The sequence below is a fragment of the Paralichthys olivaceus genome, chromosome 6, assembly GCF_024713975.1.
Source record: "Paralichthys olivaceus isolate ysfri-2021 chromosome 6, ASM2471397v2, whole genome shotgun sequence".
NCBI lineage: Eukaryota > Metazoa > Chordata > Actinopteri > Pleuronectiformes > Paralichthyidae > Paralichthys > Paralichthys olivaceus.
In genome coordinates this window covers 5,074,070-5,099,525 of record NC_091098.1, presented here as the reverse complement: position 1 = coordinate 5,099,525, position 25,456 = coordinate 5,074,070, and the positions used below count along the sequence as shown (strand labels likewise).

At 43.2% G+C, this 25,456-nt stretch overlaps 1 protein-coding gene across 2 annotated transcripts; it reads left to right on the top strand.

Annotated features, from left to right (window-relative positions):
* Positions 1-1,384: 1,384 nt before the first annotated feature.
* On the top strand, positions 1,385-25,456 carry LOC109630774 (protein FAM110A). 2 transcript variants are annotated; one of them, XM_020089153.2, is made up of 4 exons: positions 1,385-1,695; positions 2,344-2,490; positions 21,719-22,143; positions 22,514-25,456. In XM_020089153.2, exon 4 carries the CDS (start codon positions 22,524-22,526, stop codon positions 23,934-23,936), a length of 1,413 nt encoding a protein of 470 aa, XP_019944712.1. In that variant the 5' UTR covers positions 1,385-1,695; positions 2,344-2,490; positions 21,719-22,143; positions 22,514-22,523; the 3' UTR covers positions 23,937-25,456. The 2 variants fall into 2 exon arrangements, with proteins under 2 accessions (XP_019944712.1, XP_069383063.1); XM_069526962.1 differs by lacking the exons at positions 1,385-1,695; positions 2,344-2,490 and adding an exon at positions 12,352-12,491.

Here is a 25,456-nt window from a genome sequence, read left to right as displayed (position 1 = left end):
GGTCATTTTAAATTAGTTAATTAAAGCAGTTTGTTGCCAAAACATTAGATCATCCCCCAGCTTGTTTTTGTCAACCCCTTCTTACGGCCTCTCTCTCAGAGAAGGAGAACATGAATGAGGCGGGTGCTGTGTAACTTTCACCCAAAACTCTCCTGCTCACCATTCAACTCTAGTTTTCTTGTTTTCATTTGTTTTATGAGGCTGAAAAATGTTTTCCTACATACCCTAATCTGTTTCCCATCATTAGAGGAACTGTAGTAATGTTGTAATAAATCAGCATGACTCCTTGTTGGTAAATTATTTGGATTAGGTATGTTATCCCTATAAATATTAGAATATTAAGGTGGAAATGATGTAAGATTATAGTAGTAACAAAGATGACTGTAAGGAATTGAAAGGACCAACATTACTTTACACTCACTCATTACACTCCACTCAGTATAAATGTCTTGACTGTTACAATATGATGTTAAAAAAACACAAGTCTCAGTACTTGTATATCCTTTGCATTTTATAACAGTGATTCAAACAGTCACATCTTAACAATACATGTCGAATTCAAAAAGGATAATAACTAGAATGGCACTCAGTAAAGCTCACGCCTCTGCTAAGGCTCAACAGTCCCCTCATGAAAATGCATTTAAATTCACTACATTCGTATTTTTATTTGTATCATCATGAAATTTGAAAAACAATATCAGTCCCTTAAAAATGTCAAGCATTAAAGAAAGTGATTCAAAAAAAAAATTCCTGGATCCATCCCCGGATCTGGATCAGCACCAAAATTCAATGGGTTCTTTCCTGGCCTATACCACATCCTTCCACCAAGTTAGAGAAGATCTGTTCAGTTGCTTTTCTTTTCAAAAAAACTAAACAAGAAAACAACAGACAGGGGTGGGAAATAACTTCATTGGTGGAGATAATAATAATAATAATAATAATAATAATAATAATAATAATACCAAATCAATGATAATGTTGTGTCCATTAGATATAGCGTAGCATTTGTAATATGGGTTACTTGGTGTCAGTATTTCAGCTAAGCCTAATTATTCAGTAATACATTGGAGTATTTTAAATTACTATATTATATGATATTATAATATATAGATTATAGAGTGAATGCACTCAGTCCTTATCAGAGCATTACACGTGCTGTAACAGCAGCAGCAGCAGCAGGAGGGAACATCTCTGACTGAACTGAAGTTGAACGTTCATACTTTTGTTTTCTCAGATTCTATTTCCTTCACCTGACTCTGGCCTGGTTGCCATGGTACCGAGCACGCGGCGTCCTCCAAATCTGTTAAATGGTCCAGGCCGACCAATGAGGTCAAACCTGACCGTACCAACGAGGGGCCGTTTGAGGGGTGCGCCGAGTGTCTCTGAAAATAACCCAGTGTTTCACATCAATGTGTTCATTCATTGAATTGGCGGTTAACGAAACGTATTCAATGTCGTGTTAAAAGGCTGTATAATGTTTCAGAGGCGGACACGACAGCGTCACATTCGCTGCGGCGTGGTGGTTGGGGGCCGGGGCTTGGTATGACCCGCGGCAGCGTTGAAAGTTGTGTGAAAGTGGACCCTTGTGTCTGTTGGTTGCTAACGTTAGCTGCTAACACCAAGACCCTGCGCCAACACGCCTGGTGAGAGGAATAAACACGTCTGTGCTGGAGAGGATCGGGTCTGTGGATGCAGGTGAGTAGCTCCTGTCAGTGAAGCTGCTCATGTGGAAGCTCAGCATAATGCTCCCTGGTTCAATCGAAGGCAAAAGAGAAATAAAGTGTGACAGCAGCGGATTCACTGGACTGTCCCGTTTAATGAAAATGTCTTCCTGCAGATTATTTTATACCAACATATGTCTAATAGTCCACATGCATGACTCATTATGGAGTTCACGTGTTTTAGTTATACTTGCATGCTTTTTTTTATATAAATATATTGTATACTATTGTGAATTTATACCCATATAATGTATATTTATATATATTTTAATATAAACATCATATAGCTATACTACTACTATAATATACTGCTATTTAGTATACTACAGTATATTTGTTTTATACTCATACTCATTTTGTATACCATACCTGCTTATATACTGCTAAAAGTCTATTTCAAAATCTTCTAATACTATTGCTCAAAATCCTCCTGTGCCACTTCACTTTACTCAAGTACGTTTCCATACAAATAGTATTTCCCTCTGTAGTGAAAGGTGTTTAGTGAATTTTCCTGCTGTGGGATCGATAAAGTTTGATCTTTTATCTTGCACTTGGCTGTAATAACATGAGTGTTTCTTACAAAAATAATTTGAACCCAGCTATATGTTTTTCCATTCAACAGCAGAGAGAATATCCTGCCGAGGGTCTGAATTTCCCCTGAGACCACCTCAGTTCCTTGGAAATCTGCAGGAAAATCCTGCTGTGGAGGAGATATTGGGAAACCAGGCTGGTCTTCCCTGGACTCTCTGATTCCCAGAAGAGCTGTGAGGTAACATAACATCACACTTGTTGCATGAAAAGAGGAAGTCCACTTGCGTTTTAGAGGATATGAGTAAAGACTGGTTTAAAGGCACCACTAGGCCCCACGCCGCCTGGCTGTGTTTGTATTTACACCCAGGTTTTCACTAGTGGGGGGGGAGCAGTTCCTCTTTCTCTGTCAGAACAGGAAGCCAGGGCTGTTGAATCACTTCCTTTCCTAGTTTTCCTTTTCTTTAAATTAGCAAGTTGAGTCTGGGGTCACTTTGAGCATGTTCAAATCTGGTAATAACATCTATCCTGAGCGAACCGATCACAAGTGGTTCAGTACAAGTGTGAACGAACCCAAATGTGTCCTGAGATCTGACATTCCTTAAATTCGTAAAATCTTTCTTCATAGCTGCGCACATCCATTCAGTCACCCCTGCTTGCTTATTCTCTTGCTATCTCTCTCGCTCACGCTGACACACGCGCACACAAGTGTTCTCTATAAACAACATCATTTGGTCTTTGTGCGCACAAATGACATTTATTTGCATATAGAACAGGGAAGTGAGAACTGATCACGAGTGGTCACTGGAGACACATTTTAGACATTTTTTAATAGCAGGTCTGAACAGGGCCTTTGAGCAGATGAAGACACAAGGTGATATTTTTTGTGGGTGATAAAATGACTGAATCCTGCAGGAAACTTGTTTGTTCCCCTCTCATGTTTGCTGGAGGTCAAAGGTAAGCTTCTTCGACTTATAATGATAATGATCCTGATAATTTGAGTTGATTGCCGATTTTCTTTTTAATGATCACACATGGAAAACATTCTGCTGAACCACTGGCCTCTTCTTGATACTTAGCCCTAAACAACAACGTGGGAAAAGGAGACTAACCAAAGTATGTTGGTTTAATAATTGGCTCATACTCCCCAAGGACTGTAACCAACTTGCAACAACTGTTCACCTTAGGCAACAGCAACAAACACACCAGCTTGTAATTTTCTTTCTTAATCATTCTCAGTCCAGGAATGTGCATCCTGCAGCCCAGGAAAGTTGGTGTACACAGCAGGAGTCTTATTTTTATGGGCCCCTCTGAGAGTGAGTATTCCTCTCAGGAAAATCAAGAAAAACAGTCGGCTGACACTGGCTGTAACTCTCAATCTCTTTCTTATATTTCAATGGAAAAAGCACATGACTTTACAAACGTTAATAACAGCTCATGATGACAGGGAGCATTTAGCAGTGGCGCAGAACCGCCTACTGTTCTTGACGTTTGTCTTTTGAAAAATCTGCACAGACTTTATTTCCTTCAATTAGACAAGGGGGGGGGGCATAAAATGGGAGGAAGTGTATAGGTTGGTGGTGTCTGGAAAGACGCTTACAGGGGTTTTAAGTTCATACCCACCACAAGACAAGGGCTCACCGCAGCCCACTAGTGTCCTGTCCTGGGGACGTGTACTTTTACATCAGGGGTATCAAAGCAGGAGAATGGCTCCAGCTTATGTAATGCACTTGGAAGATGTTGCCTTCAGTCTATTCAGGAGCTCAAATTTGCTCAATCCGCATCTTTGCAGAGCTGGCAGGCAAAGTATTATGAAAATCATGATTAAATACTTAAAATGAAAAATGAAACAAAAAGTGAATCAACTTTTTTTAAAAATGTAATCTCTTATTTTTTTAATTGTTAAAAATGACCTCTGATTTGCACTTAAAGGTCCAGTGTGTAAGATTTAGGTGAAAAGGATCTATTGCAGAAACTGAATATAAAATAATCCTAGTGATGTTTTCACTGGTGTGTTTCATCTAAATCGCACAAATTGTTCTTTTCCCTAGAATGAGCCCTTTATATTTAAATACTTAATATTTACATCAGGAGCGGGTTCCTCTCTAAGGATGCTGCCATGTTTTTTGCAGGAGTCCAAACTAGACACTAGAGTGTTTATGACAACTGAAGGTTAACACAGGTTCTCTCTCATGTTTGGAAGGGGAGGATGAGGTGAAGGGTATTCAGCTGCAATGTGCAACTTCACCTCTAGATGTAACTAAATAGTACACAGGGAACCTTTAATGGAAAAAATGCATTGTGAAAGAGTTGTGTTCAACCAACCATCTGGCATGAGATAACGCTCCATAAAATCAGATTAACCTGGTTGTGCAACAGCTTCTTCCCACGGGCCACTACATTTTGCAGAGTCCTCTGAACCCTTGCTGTTTTTATTATATCATTTTTGCACATGCATCACTCCTTCTTTTTGATCATGTAAAATAATTAAAATGGTTCTTTCATTGCACTTTTTATCATAGCACTGGTCTTTTTATTGTCTGTATTGTGTATTTTAGGATTATAGTTAATTTATTTGCACCTCTGGTCCTGGCAAACATAATTTGATTCCATTGTGTACATATATGGATGGGAATGACAGCACTTTTCCTGTTTCTTGTTGGACAACACATTAAAGGTAGGGTTAGTAATCCCAGAAAGGCTAGCAAGAGCTGGCTACACTTTGAAATAAATGTGATCTTTCAATTAGATTCCAATAATGTTAGAAATCACACAAATGCATTAGCACAATAACATAATAAGATGTATACTTGTACTGATGTGTATACAGATAATTGTACAGTAACTCTGAAGCTTTTCTTTGGTAAGTCACCATTGTTATGGAAGTTTTCTGGAAGCGGGTGAAAGGAGAACTCAGGCAGCAGCTGATGTCTAATGCAGAAGATTTTAATGTAGACTTGATGCATCAAGGAGACCAGAAGGTGCAACAATATACGAACGCTAACAGAGTAACATGAGCAATTGTCGTCCCCAAGTTTTCCTCTACTTGCGTCACCCATTCTAACAGCACATCCTTGAATGGCTAGAATTGTTGTCACTCTCCATGTTACATGTAGGTGTTTGCATCCTATTGGATACTGGTGTAATACGCAAAAGAGTTGAAGTTGGTTAGAGTTGAAGTTGGTGCCTCTCTGGGGCATCTGAGTTAGATATGAATGTCTCTAAATGTAGACACTACAATGCACTTTTGGTTGGTCCTTTATCTATAAGCTGACCTTGTGTACTGCTTAGAGAGAGAAGTATCTGTGGAATTATTAGCCAGGCACTCTTAATGGTGTACAGATATAATGTAATATAGACGATATGTACATAATACGGTATATAGTAGCATAAAGTGTGAGGATGTACGAAAATTCCTCAACAACCATGTTTGAAGTTTGGTTCATGAGGTCTGCTCTCACAGTGTCTCTCTGACTGTCCATGCTGTTTTGTTTAATTTTCAGTATTTTGATATTGGTGGTGGTGATGCCTTGTGAGTCGAGCTGGCTTGGGAAAAACTGAGGGAATCCTTTCAAATTCAGGCGTATGGTAGATGTCAGCGGTGGTAATATTACGGTTTGTGCTTGACATAGCTGCCACACAGACAAACACACCGGAACATTTAATCTTGTCTGTTACATCATCCTGCAGTAATAGTCGAACTAACCACTGCAGCTAATGCTGCTGATGTTCTGTTTTCTCTCAGCTCATCCAAGCAGCAAGCCTGTGATTAGCTGCAAAATATATTTTTCCAACCAAACCTACATACCATCCATCGTGATGAATGCCAGCAAATAATAGTGTGGCCTGGGCCAGATTGTGCTCCACTAGCTGTGGCCTGTAATATTACAGCCAACATCATTGTTGCAGAAGAATGTTTTTCTGTGCAGCAGTGCAGACATTCTCTGACCAAGTGAAGCTGATTACTTTGCCTGTCTGAAAATAACGCTATCACAGTACGACCTCAACCTTACACGGCAATACAGATAAGCTACACACACATACAGTGTGGCATTATCGGATAAGATGCAGTTTTATTTCAATATGTACACTCCTACACAGCTGGGGGAGAAGTTCTAGAATCACTCCTGTTCTGTGTCCCTGTTTTTCTCTCGTCTCTCCTCTGGCTCCACCCTGATTAAACTGATCAGTCATCGATGAGGTTCACGTGGCCCGGGAATTGAGGTTCTTTTAAGACCTTGTGTGTGTCAGTGTGGAGACTGCTGGTTTTGCTGGGCCTCAGTCTGGCTTTTTAATATTGTGTGTATTGTGTCAGCCATGGTTTTGGCTGTTTTACAAGCTTTCTGATTCATGACAATGGTGGTCACTGTGATCTTACATGCTATATGCCCCTCAGGGCAATTCAATCATGGGGTGTAACAGTCTTGCTTCTGCACAGTGTAAGTAATGAAAATTCACAGGCCTTGTTTTGTGTAAAAGTATATGCGATAATATCTGAGGCTAATATGAGTCTTCAGCTGTAAATAACTGCAACACTGCAGCCTGTTAGAGTAATTGTGCAGATGAGGTTTGACCCAAATGCAGAACAGATACAATACATTCTTCAGTGTTTCATCCCGTTTCTAAGAACCAATCGTGTGATTCCTCACATTTAAAGAGTGGCCTTTGCGTCTCTAGCTTCTGTCTGGTTAAGGCCTCAGCTATTGTGTGTGGAGAGCTGCAGACACCACAGACATTTTCTATAGCTGCTCTGTTTGGTTTTGTCTTTGTATTGTTTTTAAAGATGAACAGTACAGGAGAGGGTACCAGCACACCTCTTTATACTGTCCCTGATCAAAGTCAGCATCCATTTTTGTATCAGTACAAAATTTCATCAGGAGGTCCCCTGTGGACCCTTGCATATGTGCTGATGCAGACACTATAACAGTGGCTTAAACCCTCTGACCCAAATAACCTAGACAGTGGCAGTCACATGTCTTCCCCTGAGGTCAGTGTGACTCCTTGCTCTGTTTCGACTGAACTCCACTGGAGGTCAGCAGCTGAGGACGCACATGCAGATTCCTCACATGCGAATAGCTTGTCTTGTGTGACTGGGTGAAGTTCTGAGCCAGAGACAGACTGACAGCGATGTGCTCGGTCGAAGGTAGTGTAGAGAGGAGGACCTACCATGATGCACTTGATCTTTCTGTTTTTAATGCAGCTCACAGCTGATCTGGCCTCCACATGAAGTAAACACTTTTATAAATGCATCATCTGATTTGTGTGTCTGCCTGGTGAAGTAGTGCCTGTTTGCTGCTGTATGTGCCAATGATCAAGTGCAGATTGAGTCAGTAGTAATCGGAATCGGGACAGACGCTGGGTACCAGACACTTAAGACTGAGTCAACGCTGACACAAATACAGTATCCGGTTTGATGAGTTTGTGAATGTGAGTGTTTGATACGTCATAAACTGTGTGCTCATCGGTTTTCCTAAATCCCTATACACACCCATTCTGTGAGTGGGAAGAGCATTTACATGGGTGTGTTTGCTTGTGTATTTTTGGAGGATCTCCCATGTCAACCATCTGCTCTATCCCTCTAAGACAAATGACATTAGTTTGGATGACGACCTGCTATTCATCTTTCCCTCCTTGTTTTCTTTTTGCCCTTAGGCCCATGCCTCCTCAGTACACGTGAGAGAGACTTTAGCCCTCGGCTGTTGTCAGCGCCTCTGGCTATTTAGAGGTCGCTATTTAGCAACATGCTTCTGGTTAACCATTATTTACCCTGCTCCCCTACATCTGACCCTCTGACCTTTTAACCAAAGAGCTCATCCTAACAGGTTTTAACATGTCTTGTCTTGTCGACCCCTGTTTTTGTGTCACTGCTTCAGTTCTAACTTGATTAAACATATAAATAACTTAAGAAAGACATTTAAAAAAATACATTTGTAATTATTACTTATTAAGTTCAAACTACTCAAATAATCCTGAATAGAACATAATGCCAAATGGTTATATGAGACATGTCCTGAACTAAGAAACTTAGCAAGCCAATCATGTAATTGCACTGAAGGAAGCACACAGATGAGTTTCAGGGCACTTTCTACTGATGGTGGCAACCAGTGCAGAAAGACAAAAACTTGTAGGATACATCAACTCTACTTATCTAAACAGACTGGTGGAATGAGCTCATGGCAGGAAGTCACTGTTGGTGACCTTTGCTCTTGTGTAGCAGAAATGCAACATGTGGTGGGGGGGGGGGGATAATAAAAGATCTTGCAAGCTTTTTGAATGTCTCCTTTAACCAGATGTGATGGTTAAATCCATAGCATTAGGGGGAACTTTCTGAAATAAAAAAAATGACCTTGATAATCTCATCAGGGTTATCATTTTTCATGGGTGTTTCTAATATTGTTAGTTACAGCTTTTCTTTGTCATATGACACTAAATGAGATTTGTTGGTGGGGCGAAACAACTTGTCACGGGACATTTTGACTTTTTTCTGACTTTATGTAGACCAAATGATCAATAGGAAAACAAGTGATTAATCGATAATAATACCCGATGCTCGCCCCATGGTCCATAACATTTCCATGCGGTTCTGTCTCTGACCTGATAACTTATCTTTTCCAGAGTGATTAACGCTGAATTGCATCCCCACTTCTGGGAGTTGTTGGACCAAATGTTGTTTTGGGCTTTACTAGAGACTAAAAGTCAGGATGGTTAACTTTTGAACACGGCTAAATTGTGTACGCCTGCAATACAGAGTGAACGTGGGCAGTATGAATAGACTCTTTCAAGGTTAATGTACATGTGATTTTGAATTTGAAATATTACCTGTTGTAGCCAAGGACACACAGAAATCACAAAAGAACAGCTCCCTCTACTTCTGTCATTATATTTCTCATCACATAACCTGACCCCCATCATATAACCTCTCATTGTGAGCACACATGTTGGAAGATGATGCCTTCACTGTACTGGCAGTATCCAGTTCATTCAGAGGACCAGCGGGGACATGAATATAACGTCTCTCTTAAAATATTAACACAGCTTGCCCTGATTCCAGAGTTTTCTCCAATCTGGTTTATTTATGTTGTATTTATTTTTTAAATTGGGTCAGCAGCCTTTGAAACGTGTCACGTGCAGCCCTAAAGAACCAGTAAAGTTCAAACAAGCCGAAAATATTTGCTCTGTCTGTTTGCAGCATGATTAAGTCTTGAAATGTCAACATACACTGAGTCAGTGTAAGTGCAACCAGGCCTGATAACAAGTCCCGCTAGAAATTTGAATTTCAACGGCCACCTGTTATCTCTGGGTAGATAATCCCAAGACACCAATTGCAAATTTGAGCAAATAAGTGTTAAGACCACAGCTCAACAGCTTGTGCTGGTCACCTGTGTCATTACTGTCTGATTAGTTGTTAATCTTATACTCACTTCTCCAGATCTCACTGAATTTCTCAGGGGACTGATCCCAGTGCGTTGTCGTTGAGTATCTGCTCCAAACCGGGATGCAGGGTGACAGAGACAGGGCGTGCTTGGGCATGCCAGGGTATAATGTGAGCAGTAATGTGAGATCTTAGTCCCTGCATTTATGGAATGTGTGCGTGCACTTGTGTGTGTGGGGCTGCAACAAGTGACAGAGCTTGTGATTTTTGGTGTGAGAGAAAGGAGCTGGAGCTGCAGTAACTTTACACCTGTCATCTTCTTTTAGAGGCCACTATAAAAAGACATTACCAGCTGATGAATTAAAAATGAGAACTCTGTCTGAAGAGACTGTGTGTGTGTGTGTGTGTGTGTGTGTGTGTGTGTCTGTGTGTGTGTGCGTGTGCGTGTGTGTGTGTGTGTGTGTGTGTGTGTGTGTTTAACAGGGGGTGTCTGCACAGACTCATCATTGTGTGGGTGAATAAACATGTGATTGTGCATCATGGATCACAGAGTATTTGGCCAAATGAGAAAGCACCACATTCACTTATTCTCTTAATCCACCTGTCTCCTCTGTGTCTCTGAGAGAAGGTGCGTGTTCTCATGGGGGTGCGTTACTGCTGCCAGAGGGGCGGCCGGGATGCTCACAAGGTATTATGTTGAAAGTATTTCCCCCTGGCACAGCGATGGTGTAGCTTTCATAAGATTGAGCAGACGGGAGGTAGCTGAAGAGAGGAATGACACAAAAGGTGGGGAAAAAAGAGATATGAGAGGAGGAACAAAAAGCAGATTGTGAGCCAGGCCTAGTCTTTGGAAGAAGGGAGGGGTGGGAGGAGAAGGTGTAAATGGAGGTAGAGAAGGGGTTGGAGTTTGTTGACCCAGCTGAATTATTTATTGTCTTATCCTATTGGCTCCTGCTGTGTGTTTTGGAGTTGAGAGCAGCCACTTGCTTTTCCTCCACAGTGAGGAGCTTAAGTGGAAGTCCGCTCCCTGCTGCTGACCACTGCATGTGTTTGCGTTAGTCTTTAGAATTTGGCCGCAGGTTTCCTGATCTGTCTACGCACGTGTGTATTGTGTGTGCACACGCTACAAGTTGGTTTGGTGCACTCCGCCCTTGCTGACTGCTTTAAATAAGCACGGCTGTGTTTGGACTGCAAGGAGGAAGGGTAGCCCAGCCTCTGTGTGCAGGACGTTAGGTAAACCACTGATTGGAATGCAGTGAGGTGCATTTACTGATATAGTCTTATAGGAGAAGGTGAACCCACCTGAACAGTTATCAGCGTTTATCTGCTTTCTCCTGCTGCTGGATGATGTTGCACTGTGTTATGGCAAAAGTTCAGTTCAGTTAAAAAAAAAACTGTTTGTGTTGTTTTATGGAGCCTACTGCACTGGCACCCCTATCTTTTGTTTGTAGAAAACCATCAGTAAACCCACCTAAATAGTCAAACTATGTCTTTCTTCTTTCTTATATTGTGTATTCAATCAATCAGAGCTCTAATATCTCATAAGGAAATCTGTTTGGGTGTGAGTAACAATAATTTTCAGTATCAACAGTCTAAAACGTAACCAATCTATCAAGGAAAAAAATGAAATGCTGCAAATTGCTGCAAGCTGCATTTTAGAAGCTTGAGAATTTCAGTTCAATCAACATAATCTTCCAGTCATTGCTGCTCTATATGTCTAGTCATGCTGTATGTAGTGTCAAACTCATGATCACATGACGAATAGCATTTTTGAATGTATGGTTCTTTCTCAGAAAAGGGCCACATGGGAAGAGGAAGAATTCTTTTTATGTTTTCAGTATTTGTATCCGCAGTGTATTTGGATTAAGACGTAATATTTGTTTTTCAAACTCAGCCCTGGGAGGAAAGTCACAGCAGTGCGCATTACAGACACTGATAGAACTTAATCACTGAAAAAATCCTCAGATTACCATAAACACTGTTTAAAGTTAGGGTTGGTAATCCTGGAAAAGTTAGCAAGGGCACACCCCACTTTGACAATATGCAACTGATACATCCCACCCTCTCTGCCCTCTCACCAAAGCTTCGTCCCCCAAAACACATTCATGTGCACTGACTGACAACTACCAGGAGCCAACTTTTCCATGACTTGCTTGCTAACTTCTGGCTATTGTGTCTGCTTCCGTGGTGTATGTCTTTCCGATCATGTGCAATGAGAACACAGCCAGGGTGCTCACAGGCAGGCAAGTCAGTTAGTGACAAATTAAATGATTGGTTTGTGTTTATTACAGTCCACAGAAAGCACCATATTTTTCTTTTCCAGAATACTTTATTTATTGATCGGGACGTGAAAAACATTTCAGTGTTTCAGAACTAATTTACTAAACCCTACCCTTGGTTGATAATCTCTCATATGTGTCTACATTGATTGTTTTCATCATGATTATCACTCTACTATACTTTCCTCTCTTTTCACATGCAACAGCAGGCTTTAAAAAATCCTTGCTGGCATTTCCTGCATTACTAGTCCTACTGGCATACCTTGTGGAAATTGAACTTCATAAGAAAGACGGCATAATAAAAGGGTTGAGAAGGTCATGTGATTATCTAGAAAAGACTCCTGCTTCCTGTTCTCCCAACTCTCTTCCTGCAGAGGGGGGTGGAGCCCTCCTCAGCAGTGGGAGGAGAGGGAGGGGGAGCATATTAGACTAAGGAGCAGGGAGACGCTCAGGTTAGTGTTTGTTTGGCTCGCTCAAACACAGGAGCTCACCACACACATACAGACACACCGGGGCTTGTACCACGCAGATTCCTGCCCGCTTCTTTCAGGGCCCAGCTCACCCAGTTTAGGAATCTTACTGCCTGCACACGTAAGTAAACGTTACCTTCAGTCCTGTTTGAACAGATTACCGTGTCTCCACTGTGTAGATGTCAGGTTGTGTCTGTGTTCTTAAAAAGGCAGGAGGGCTCCACGCTCTGACAGCAACATTAGGGATTGTTTTGACTTTATTATCTTTGTCAGTAATTCTATAGGGATTCACTCTTTTGTTTTCTTGTGTTGCCATTTTACACCAGATTGTTGGTTAAGGATGATGGCAAGAAGACGAGCATTAGGTCCTCTGTGTGACACTTGTTGAATCGATACAGAGCAACTGAAAAGTTAGATTATAACAGAGGCAGCTATTGTCCATTTCTGTGTCTCTGCCCGTGCTTTTTTGCCCTTGACATGAAATGCCAAATAAAAATACTAGTCTTGATTTTAACATTTGCCACCTCTGCTCCTGGACTATTGTCGTAGGGTTGAGAGGCTGTGCAGCAGCAGAGTTCATGTATCATTCCTCTAATAGGTTTAGGGTTGATGTTTTATTTCCAGCACAAGAAGTGTTCGGAGCGATATGGAGCATTTTACACTATCTGTCTGACACATGTTGATGGGGGTCAAAGATCTAACAAAGTCTGATGACATGTGATTTTTTTAAGCTTGTATGTGTTAGTTCATATCACTTCAGGCTTTTGGCTAAAACAAACAGAAACTCACCAGAAGTACGCACCTCTTTCAGTGTGGAAGAATGAGTCGTGTGTGTGTGTGTGTGTGTGTGTGTGTGTGTGTGTGTGTGTGTGTGTGTGGGTTGGGGGGGGTGGGCAGGGGAAAGCAGCCATGGCAGAGGGCAGGAGTATGTTATTGCATCCACGCCTGCATGCCTCTGGAATGTATTCATCACCACGATGAAGGAGGGGGGGTCCTTTATCTCTACACACGATTGTTTGCCTTCAGGCTTTAGTTGCAGCATAGAGCAGCTTACGTGTTCATATGACTGGATATGTGTGCGTCATGCAGTGGTGGATCTTTTGGTATGAAGTTGCCATGTGATTGAATTGTTATGCATAGGTGCATTGTGGGTGCGTGCGTGCGTGTGTGTATGTCTACCTAACAGTTTAGCTTCAGTTGAGTGAGATGAGAGCAGTTGCCTCAAACCACTGATCCAAACACATTTGAACACACATTGATTTGCAGATCGGGATTTTCACACCTGCAGATCACTTTGGGGAGCATCGTCACATAACTACACATAATCAGCAGAAATTCTTTGCTGGGTCAGAGTTGTTTCTCCCTCGAGAGGCTCAGCAATGTCAGAACCTCTACGGGCACTGTAAATCTTGAGGCTTGTAAGGCGTCATGCTAGTTATCTGGCACAGAGAGAAAAATAGCCAGCCAACATCTTTTATTTATTATATGTGAAATAAAACAGACTTGCCCAGAATCGGTTTTCCTCAACTAAAACCTTTGTCCATCAATATGAGCCATACAAAAGTAAAACTCTATGTTGTAAATATTTTGTATAAGAACTATCCTTTAGTTTGAAAAATAAACTTAAATATACTTGAAATCTTTTCTACTGGGTCTTGCAAAACGAATACGCTCAAGGATCTACACATCACTGGAGTGAGTAGGAAGTTCTCTGGTTGTCTATCAATAAATTATCCACTGATGGTGATGTGCTACTTTTACAATCTTGTCAATGTTGCAAATGGATTTTGTCCTTTTTTCTATTTGGCTGACATGGGCACATGGCAGATGTTATAATATGTTTTTCCTTAACCGCTGGGCTTAGTTTTCCAGAGGGACGACTCAGCCACCTGTTCTCCAATGATCCCCTCCTCAGATCACTCTGTTCATGCCTCACACACAGAGAAAAAGAGGATACTGACATTCATAGATGCACTATACACATGCACATGAAACAGGATTTAATTTGCCCCCCTCCCATCCCACCCTTGGTGTAATTGTGCATGGATGTGTGTGTTTCCTGGGGCCATAGACACAGACAGTGATGGGCAGCGAGTTGGAGGAGGGGGTTGAAGAGTGCAGCAAAAGATTGAGGGTGGGGGATGGCACACAAAGATGGAGCTAGATGCTATAATAACTGTCTGCTTATGGTTCAATGGTTGTTTTTGCAGTCGACTAGACCCTAGTGCATATAACGGTTGCATAACCCCTCTAGTCCAGACACTTCACTCATGCATGTCAGTCGAGTTCTCCACCGGCCAAGAGCTGTTTTTTGTACGAAATGAGCAGCGTGACCAGAGCTGATAAGTGCACAGCACTTTGTGTGGGTCCCTGCAATACAACCAACATCTCATATCCATATATAGGTCATTTCATATCCAGATGTTAAGTTGTTGCAGCAGCTGTTACCTCCTTCCAGATTCATCTGGAATTCTTTTCCATATGTTGTACCGCGGGCAAAACCCTCTTGCAAGGTTTATTTCAGCACTCAACTGTGCTTTTGTGGCTCTGATCAATAGAGTCCCTGTATTGTTTGACATGATTCTTGTGTAGGTGGAGAAAGAGTAGTGTTGTGAGTCAGTTGTCAGGACCGGTCTGTGGCATCATTTTCAAATTACAGTTTTGTGGTGAGTGTCAGAGCTTTAGTAGCCAAACCACATCCATGTGACAGTCCTTTTGTCTTGGCTGCTCCTGTTTAGAGTTGTAACGTTCTGTGTCACGTTCACTATCCCATCGTTTGTATGGCCTTCATGTTGCGTTCCTGCCTGCATCCATTCTGTATTGAGGAACGCAAAGCAAAAATATTGCTGTAGAGAATGATTTCCACCACTTTGAAATAATCGATTAAGCATAATATGACAAAATAATTGCCACACAATATACATCTATCTATTGTTCAGCCTTAACTGTGTGGTGGAGCCACAACATTAAGGGTTGACTCGTGTGACGTCTGGTGCTGTGGTGCTTGTCTCTCTGTCTTCATTAGCTGTCTTTGGAGCTCCCTAAATCAGTCCTGAGGGGGAGTGGCTGATAACCTTTTGAACCCTTCTGTTTTATTTTATTGACTTAAAAACTGAAGCCGGGGTGTTCCAGTGGGGTGATGGGCCAAGGCTTGTGTCCCACACACATAATCTGACTCACACAAACTGGGTATACATGTAAATGAGGTTGGACTATTATTCAACCAGAAGCCTTAATGGAGATGCTTCAGTCAAATCAAGCGTGACGCGTTCAAACGAAAAGGTCCTTCCTTATGTTGTGATTGCACTGTAATCTCCGGGCCCTTCTTCTCTTGACTTGATGTTTTTCTGTCCAGGTAAAGTGCACGAGAGCTAAGAGGTAGCAGCACGGCTCTATGGATGGCAGTGCTGGTTTCTGCTGGTTTGCCAGTTGGTACACCACCTTGGCTGATTACTGATGACTGACAGTTTTGGTGTTTATGTAGTCTTAAAAATGTTTTAATCACACCCTCAGATACAAAACAGTATCTGTGAGTGCAAAGGCATTTCTGCTCTGTGTACACAAGTGTGGTTCCATGAGCACTGGGCTACGACTAGTGTGAATTCACCCTTGCTGACGCACCGATCAACACTGCCCAACAGTTGCTCACTTGTCATGTTGAATTTTGAGACTTTGGAGGCAGAGATTTAACACCCCTGTCCAACCCCCTTGTCCATAATTTGTCTGAAACTTGCCCATGAGTATGCCTTTCCTAGCATGAATACTATTATGCACGAAATTTGAAACATTATATGCTGCGTTCTTCATATTTGGAAGGCAAACGTAGGAGATAGTCTGGGACCAATCGCGCTTAGATTATCTTATGTTTGAAAACAGCTTATGATCTTTGGCAAAGAGGCAAGAGCAAGTGCCCAGAAATAAATGAGCAAAGGTCACCGTCAAGACAGCGTCGGCCTGCTAGTCACACAGACACACACACACACACACACACACACACACACAGTCAGAGGCAAACACTCCAGCTGAGCATGTTTGTTTGTTTTTCTGTCGCTCTCACACGTTTCCTGTTGTGTAATGCGTCACTGCTTCCTGCTCATCCCTCCAGTGGGCAACAAACCGCTGACTAACTCCCCACAAAGTCCCCACTGGTCTTTGTCCCTCTGCTTGGGGTGAAGGTGACTCTTCCAGGTGTTAATAAAACAGAGATCTTCCTCACAGATTGACTGATTTGAATATTATTTTTTAGCATGTAGCTGCGTTCTTCTCCTGAGCAACATACTAAATCCTCTCCAGGACTACAAAGATTGTTGTTCACCCTGTGAAGGCCGGATATATCTGCATGCATTTTCTAACTGTTTGTCAATTTCCTTTGTATTGATGTTTTCTATTCCTATTTCTCAGAAAACAGAGATATTTGGAAACACATCCTTCCCCTTTTTATTTTAACATTCCCGGGTTGTATTAGCCTAAATTGGCTTCATGATTGTGTATTCTCCGTCATGACCCGATTACCAGTGATGAATACAACATTGATTATGTACTACAAGTGTTGCTGACATTGACTTTCAGTAACCTCATTGTCAGTCCAAGCAAAAAAATCCTTGCTCTTTCTTTTGACCATTACTGTTCCTCATAGTATTTCCTGCAACTAAGCAACCAATTGACAATCTGCTCCCTGTTTACACTGTCATGTGATAGCATGTGTCATCATAAGAGAAAGCATGCATCTCTCCAGAGAACATCCATTGCCACATTCAGAAACTTTTCTCTTCCTAATGCAGCAAGCAGCTATTTAAAAAACAACAACAACAAAAAAGCGCATGATCACTATATATTCTTGATGCTCAACCAGACCTCAGAGGAGAGAGTGCAGTGAAACCATTTTATCTACACGTCTTACACATTTTTCTTTCTAAGTTTCACGTTGGACAGGAGCAGATTTCCAGTGACATCTTTTCAGGCGGAGTCTCTCTTGTCTTCTGTACAGTCTGGGGTCAACGTCCGCTGAGACCAAGGCCACTGTGATAGGACAAGCCAGCTGGCGTCACAGAACACATACAAATGCACCATGTTCCTGCGTCTTCCTGTTTTTGGGTCATGTTTCAGGGCATTTTCTAGGAAGAAGTGTATAAAAATGATCATGACATGTCCCTGTGGTTCTTCTTCCTCTCTTCTCCTAAAGTCCACTTCCTCACGTGCTGATGTTTGCCATTTATTCCATCACTCAGTTACTAAGTGGTAGAAAATATTGGCGAGTCAAATTGCTCCCAGTCACGGGCTCTCCCTATAATTAGTGTTATGCAGGCTGGTTGGTAGATGACCATGTTCATTCAGTTGTGGTTAAGTGCTAGTCATCTCTTCCTTACATCTGGAGCTTCCCTCGCCGTCCGTTCTTACATAGAAAACTTACACACTTCTACCGTCCACTCTATTCTTTTTATCTCTTGCTTATACTACTCACCCTCTCAATCACTATAATCCTAATCTCTCATTCACACGCACGCGCGCACACACATGCTGCAGACATCATTACCCACTAATATGGCGGTTGGAAAATCAAATGTAAAAGCAGTGAGATTCATAACAGCACAGCGGTTAGCATAGTTTTATGATAATCGAACCGAGCAAGTTTCCATCATGCAATAGAAAATGTCATTCCGTGGTCTGTCGCTGTGGTCGGTGCCTGCGGTAATCTCGTGGCTTTTGGAGACATCAGCTGTTTGTGTAGCAGCAGAACAGAACATGAATGGAAAATAAAAGACGGAAAGTTACAAAAACAAGACAGCAACAGGGCAGGATTAGGGGATGTTTTTTTTTCCCCTGGGAAGTTACTGCAAACTCATTCAAACACAAACATACACATGAATGGACCCATGCTTGACCAATTTACATGTTTTTCTGTGGCAGCCAGAGGTGTACTACACACATTAGCCCCACAGCAGCCATTGCTTGTAGCTGCCTGACCCTGTACGCTGAGGAAATAAATGATAGTAGCTGCTGTCTTTTTGGACCAGGGACTATCTAGGCCACCAATGTGTAGATGGCTCCTCTCATTGTCGAGCTTTGAAGGAGGACTGGGTTTTCATTGACATTCTTCCAAATCTAAAGTTCAAGCAGCAAGTTTATTTAGCAGCTTTGAATTGACCCTTTTAAGTGGAAACCACATCTTTTACACCAAATTCGAGTGGGTGTGTGGATAAACCCACTTCCCTATTGCCAGTACAGGAGCTTGTCCTTCTGTTTTTCTTTCCCCGGTTTGATATCACAAATGCACCGACAACTGAGGAGCTCTCTCACCTCATTGCCACATTAGTGTGTTCACCCAGGTATCATGTTTCCATCGCTGCCGATAGGAGCCGAAGACGATGAAACCTGTGTCTGCTGCAGAGTCATTTGACCCGGGACTGGATGACGATTGTATCCACTCCCATTGCAGTCTGAAGTCAGATGTTTGTCTGGTTTTTTGGCCCATTCAGAGTTGGTGAGCAGCACCTTCATTCTACTTGCCACTCTGTGTAAAAATTACGAACACAGAATAGGGGAGCATTGTTATTCTATCTTTAAGGCAGCAGTGGGGGTAGGCACTGAGCCAGATAGATGATTGTGTGTAAGTTAGAGCTGGAAACAAACAACAAAGTCCAGCCATTGGGTGTTCTTAGAGACTTTTTGTGGACATGAAGAGACTCTATATCTGGACTAAAAAGATGTGTTTTTTTCAGGAGAGGCCTTTGTACGGGTAATGACAAGGCCAAAGCGTACGAAACCTGAGGTAGCTGAGGTTTCTGAGACCAGACAGTTTGTCTTCACCATTTCTGGTAAAGTCATTCTCTAGGATGTGTTTCTATGAATGGACACGTAGTGTATACAACCATTTCTATAATTACCTTTAGCTACTGCACTGAAGCTGGTGATGTGAGTGGCTGGGCACAAGGCCTCTTTTTCCTGGTGAGCCCGTTTTTCCTCATTCCCAAGAAGGGCCTTGTGATTTTCAATAAAAGCATGAGAAATGTAAACACAAATGAAAATATATTTCTGAAAGGCTAGGATTCATGACAGTATAATTTAATCATAATGGCTTATATATATAGATATCTATATCTATATATATGTGCCATTAGGTTTAATGATGTGGTGGTTATGTGGCATGTAACCAGTAAGCTGTCTGCATGCTCCACTCATGAATATATTTTACCTATGCTCACATATTCTTTGGGCTGGATACCATGCAGACAGCCGAGTTGGTCAGTGGGTAATTAAGGCACCAGGTTGTGACAAAGAAAAAGACTGTGCGTGCGTGTGTGTGCATGTGTGTGTGTGTGTGTGTGTCATCAGCCTTATCTCAAAAGTTCAGTCTTTGATCGTCATCATCTCCTCTGGAGTTTCTGTCGTCCTCTGACCGAAACTCATGAAACAAACGCTCCTTTAATTCCCCATAAGATGAGAACATTTCTTCTCACTCTGAGCATTCTCTTTCTTCTGTTTCCATAATAGTATTTTCTTTTCTTTTTTTTGCTCTTCTGCCTAAATGTATTCCCCAGGGCTTTGCCTGAAGGCTCTAGGTGGCATGAGGTTTGTGAATCATTATTTTCTGTGATGCAAATGTGTTTTAATTTAAGCTGAACTATTTTAAACCCTCCTTTGGTCTGTCACATGCTAAAGATGAAAGTAAGTGTGTGACTATGTCTGCATTGTTTCCAGGCTCTTGAAGTACCTGAAAGCGTGCGTGTGTATGTGTGTCCAACCGTAAGCTGTCATGGTTGCTTTTTCTCTGTCTGCTGCTGGTCTGCTGTTCAGAGATGGGAGAGGGAAGGAGATGTAGGGAAAACAGGATCACATGTTGAGGGAGGCAGGGAAGGAAGATTGCTATAAAAAGACTAATTAAAAATGTGTGGATAGATACGTTAGAGGTGGAGGTGAGGAGGAGGAGGAGGGAGAGAAAAGGGGCACACTGACTGCTGGGTGTGATGTAACCCTGGAGTGTAATGTTGTAAACGATGAAGGAGGGGAGGGAGGTGGATGGCTGCTGGGAGCGAATGGAGAGGATTGTTTTTCTTGGAGATCAGAGCTTGAATATAGACAAACGTTGTGTGCGTCGGCAGCGCTCTCAACTCCTAAAACTGAATCATTTGGTGCTAAGGCTACATCGACACTCTTACATTTTCATTTGAAAACACATCAACTCTACTTCAGAGTTTCAGAACTGTTAAAACTGAGAAGTTTTAAAATTCTTGGGCTGCGTTTTTCATCTGAGTGGACAGAAACAGAGATGTTTGGAAATTATGACACTTGCTACAGCTGATTGCGTCTTTTTCGGTCGCAACGTAGCCTTCGCTGATTTGTCAACTGGATAATCAAATACAGGCTTTGCTGATCCTGTTGTCTTTCATAACAGCTGTTGTGCTGTGAATTTCAGGATTTTACAAGACGAGCTATGACAATTCTGCAACTAACAACCAAATGCTTCCTATTTAGTGGTCATGTGATTGCATTTTTAAGTGTGTTAGTATGGACGGGGATTTAAACTGATACGGAGCCAAAACACTTCTCTGTACAGAGATCGTTTTAATTGAAAACATAATAGCATGAAGTTGTAGAAACAGGGGAGGAAAAAACTCTCTTTCCTGTTCGTTTCTCAGTCTATAAAGTAGAGCTAAATGTATTTGGCCAGTTTTTAATATGCAATGATTTCATGTCGAGCACCAACTGAAAGCTGAATTTCCAAATGAAAGCTGAGTTGGACTGTGAATATAATAATCTGGTTGTCCACACTTTGTCTCCACTGTGATGAGACAAAGAGCTACACAGGGTGACCAGTTGTGCAGGCTTTCAGTGTTGTTCACTGTGTTTTCACAGCTCACTGCTGAGCTTGATGCAAGTCAGTGTAAAATATTGCAGCTGTTTTGCCCGTTGCCCTCCCCTCCCTTTCTCCACCCCCCTTTCTCCCTTTCAAAGAATTTTCATTTGAATGAAAACCCTGCCTCAGTGTTTTGTTCCGCTCAGTGGGGGGAGGGGTCCGATTGGTCAGAATCCCTTTCGAGGTGAACCAATGCGTGCACACCTCCCGCCTACCACCCCGCCCCCGTGCCCCACTGAGGCTCCTGGCCTGACGTGCGATTGGCCGGCTGGGAGGAGCCAGACGCGATATTAAAGCCTGTCCCGTCTGCTCCACTTCAGTGTTGAAGAGAGTCCGTCTGTCAGCCACAGGACAGTGTGTGTGTGAGTGTGTGTGAGAGAGGGAGTGTGTGTGTGTTTCAGTGTGAGTGGATGTTTTTATTCATGAGAGGCGGACGACAGGAGAGTTCTACCGTTATCTTACTTGGACTTCCATCTGTTTTGAACTCTTTCCAGGACTGTGAGGCTCTGCTGCTGAGTTACCGGCTGGCTTTTTGTGTGTGACCACAGCTGGACAGACAGACGGAGGCTAAACAGACATCGTGTCGGGGATCATAAAGGCTGTCGTGTTGCCGGGATCGTTGCTGGCTGATCTACCAGACCTGTATATTAGATAAAGAGCTCCCATCAGATCAGCTGTACTGTGGCTGACCGGTGACCCCGATCCACAGCCTAACCCCCTTCTGGGTCACCGCTGAGCTAACAGAGGTGGTCTGGCCGGACCTGATGTGGAATTTGACCCCGACTGACCCTGTCCCACAACTAGCCTTTCACTGAGCCCGGATTTGGAAAAAGGAATAAAAGACAGGGGCGACTGAGAAGAAAGGAGGAAGAAAGAGAGAGAAGTGAGAGCAGCAGCAGCGGCAGCAGCACAGTGACCGGTAAGGAAGTTAAAGGGGGTCTCCGGGAGTGAGGGTGCAAGGCTGGGAGGAGGGGGAGGAGAGTGGGAAGAAAAGGGAGAGTACAAAAGAGCTCTTTTCTTAAGCTCAGAGAGGACATGTGGGAGCTCTAAAAGGATGTTCGTGGACCATTAAAGCCCCACTCTCACCCACTTCTCCTCCAGTTTATCACACCTCATTTTTACTACATTCTGGTTGTCACATTCAAGCTAGAAAACACTTTAGTTTACATTTAACACAATAATCCTTATCTTTTTCCTTCCCACAGCTCATAATCTTAGCTCACTGTGCCTTTCTTTTCCTTGTGAATCAAAAACATTTTGACTGAAAATCTTTCCTTTCTCTCCGTCAGATCCTCCAGCATGCCGGTTGAAACGCTGCGGCCTTCAGACGGCCGTTTAACCGGAGTTCCCTTCACCTCTGCCATGCCCTTCAGGATACTTAACAAGGGCCCGGATTACTTCCGTCGCCAGGCTGAGCCCGGGGCCCGTAAACTGAGTGCGGTGGAGCGCCTGGAGGCCGACAAGGCAAAGTACGTTAAGAGCCAGCAGGTGGCCCTCACCCGTCAGGCTCCTATCAAACCACCAATTATCCGCAAGCCCCTCGTCCCTCCAGGAATGATGTTTCAGTGCCAGATCAGCACCCCTCCAGCCCGCAAATTTCCCCGCTGCCCAGTGGATTTGGAAAACAGAGGAGGAAGAGAGGGACCAGGAGGGAGAAGAGGACCTGCTCTTAACTTGGATATTCTGAATAATCTAATCAATGATGTGTGTGATGGACCATTGCCCAGTTCCCAGTCTTCTTCCTCTACCTCCCCCTCATCATCATCTCCTTCATCAGGAGCTAAGAGCATCGGCAGCAGCCTGTCAGCAGAACAGGAGAGGAGCAACAGGCTCCTCAACAACCTGAAACCTTTGAATCACGGCAACACCAACTCTTCATCCAACTCCTCCTGCACTTCCTCACCGCTCAGTAACAACCTCCGTGCCCCTCCAGCAGAACTCACCCGACGTCCACCCCCGATTCCGGCACGAGCGCCACGCATTGGGGTTCCAGTGCCCTATAGCTCCCCAAACTCAGTGACAGTACGCAGGGTGGATGTTCGGCCTCAGGCAGAGATAAGGAAGCCCCAGAGGGCCCAGCTGCAGATCAGGCCCAGACAGACTCCGCAAGGTCAAGTTGCACACCCCCAAGTTCCACCCCCGCCCCCACCCACTCACAACCAACCCCAACCTCACACACAGCAGAGCACCCCCCTACAAACTCTGCCCTCCCCTCCCGCCTATCTGCCACCCAGTCCCATGCTGGTTCGAGCGGGCATGATCCCGCCAGCCTCCCCCGCTTTCACCCGTATATCAAACAGCAGCTCCAAGGGGTCAGCCCGTAAGCACCCATCCTTGCACCGCTCCAAATCAGACCTGAGTGACCGTTATTCTCGCGCAACAGCCGACCTAGAGCGATTCTTCAACTACTGCGGGCTGGACCCGGAAGAGGTGGAGGTGATGGGCGGAGTGGAGCGCTTCACAAGAGCCAACTCAGACATTGTTTCCATCTCCAAGCTCCGCAGCGTCAGCACGCCCAGCTCGGAGTGCGGAGATGAGGCTGACCGGGCGAGGGAGGACGAGAGAGGCGAGGGCGATGAGGATGGACCCGCCAGAGCCAATGAACGGGTCCCCTACGGCATCTCTGTCATTGAGAGGAACGCTCGAGTCATCAAGTGGCTATATGGCATCCGTCAGGCCCGAGACACTAACAACGCCGTCTCTAACGTATAGACTAACGAGGACTTGAAGGAACTGAAATAAGCAAACAGGGAAGCAGAACTTTTTGTATGTATACACACGTCTTTTTATCTGGGCTGCAAGTCAGGACTGCCTCCCTGCAAGACTCGATGGACCGTACATTTCCTTTTTCCTTCACTTGATCTTGTATAGCAATACTGGTATACGAAAGCAATAATAGACTGGTATAAAAGACGATGGTGAGGATTAAGCCAGGTGATGTTTGCAATTGTTCCTCATGTAAAGGTACTTAATGCGTGTGTGTATGTGTGCGTGTGCGTGTGTGTGTGTGTGTAACAGAGAGCTTGGCAGCACAAAGACAAACTGGAAATTAGCCACACACAGTGTGGTGACTGTCCAGGGAGCCAGGAAGAGAACCACGTTGATACTGTGAAACGTCACAAGAAAAGCTTCCATAAACACATTTGTATTTTTTAAAAACCCTTTTGGCTGTTAGACTGTTATTATTATACACATTTTTGTCCGCATGTGAGTGAAACATTTGTACACAATTTACTTTAGGGTCCATCATCTCAAACAAAGCACATGTATTGCTCTCACACAGGTTGTCACCTCACGGCACAGATGTACATTCAGGTCATTTACAGTAAACGTGAGCAGCTGCAGTTCGTGGAATCTGTATATCTGACCGTAACATTTCTCTAGATGTGTGTTTGCATCTGAAACATGGTTTTGTGTTTTGGATGAAGCTGCGCTGGTGCAGCGAGAGAAATCTGTTTACTGCGTACTGTATGTCTTAGCACGGATGAGAGAGCAAGTCATATGATGAGGGATGAACTCATAAGTGGATGGTTGAAGTAAGTGTAGCATGAAAAGTTATTTTGCCTCCAGAGAAATAATCAAAGGATGGCTAAAAGGAAGGCTGAAGAATATACTCATGGATTAAAAAGAAAAAGATATCGATGGTGTATAAACATGTCTGTTGTTCTGAAAGTGTCTCAGGAAGATGTACTTGGCATACTAATGAAAATGGACCAATATTTATTTGAAAAATGTAATTTAACGTATTTTTTAATATTGGACGACTGTGTACAGTCTTTTTTGTGCTCTTAAGTGCAATCCGATAAAATCTACAGTGCAGTATATGTAGGGTCACATTGAAACACAAGCTAATACAGGCACCAGTCACAAGTGTGAATGTTGTAAATGGGGGAATGCTACGTGTAACAAGTTCCCTGCTGCTCCGTGGGGAGCACTACAGAAAGTGAGACTGTAGTGCTTATTTGACTTCCTGTTTGTCGTGGTGGGAGCAAGAGAAGAGGCCTGTTCTCCCTGCGCAAGCTCTCCACCCTCTGCATCCAGCTGCTTTGAGCTTTTCCTTCTCCGTACCTGCAGCGTACAGGGGCAGCCGGATCAGAGCGGTGGAGAACAGCGACAGCAGTGATGAAGTGTGCTGTTGAATCTGGCACTGGATGCCCAAAGAGTCTACAAGTGAAGAAAATGCTTTACCATGGTTGTATTCTAAACAGTTAATAAAAAATGTTCAAGTATGA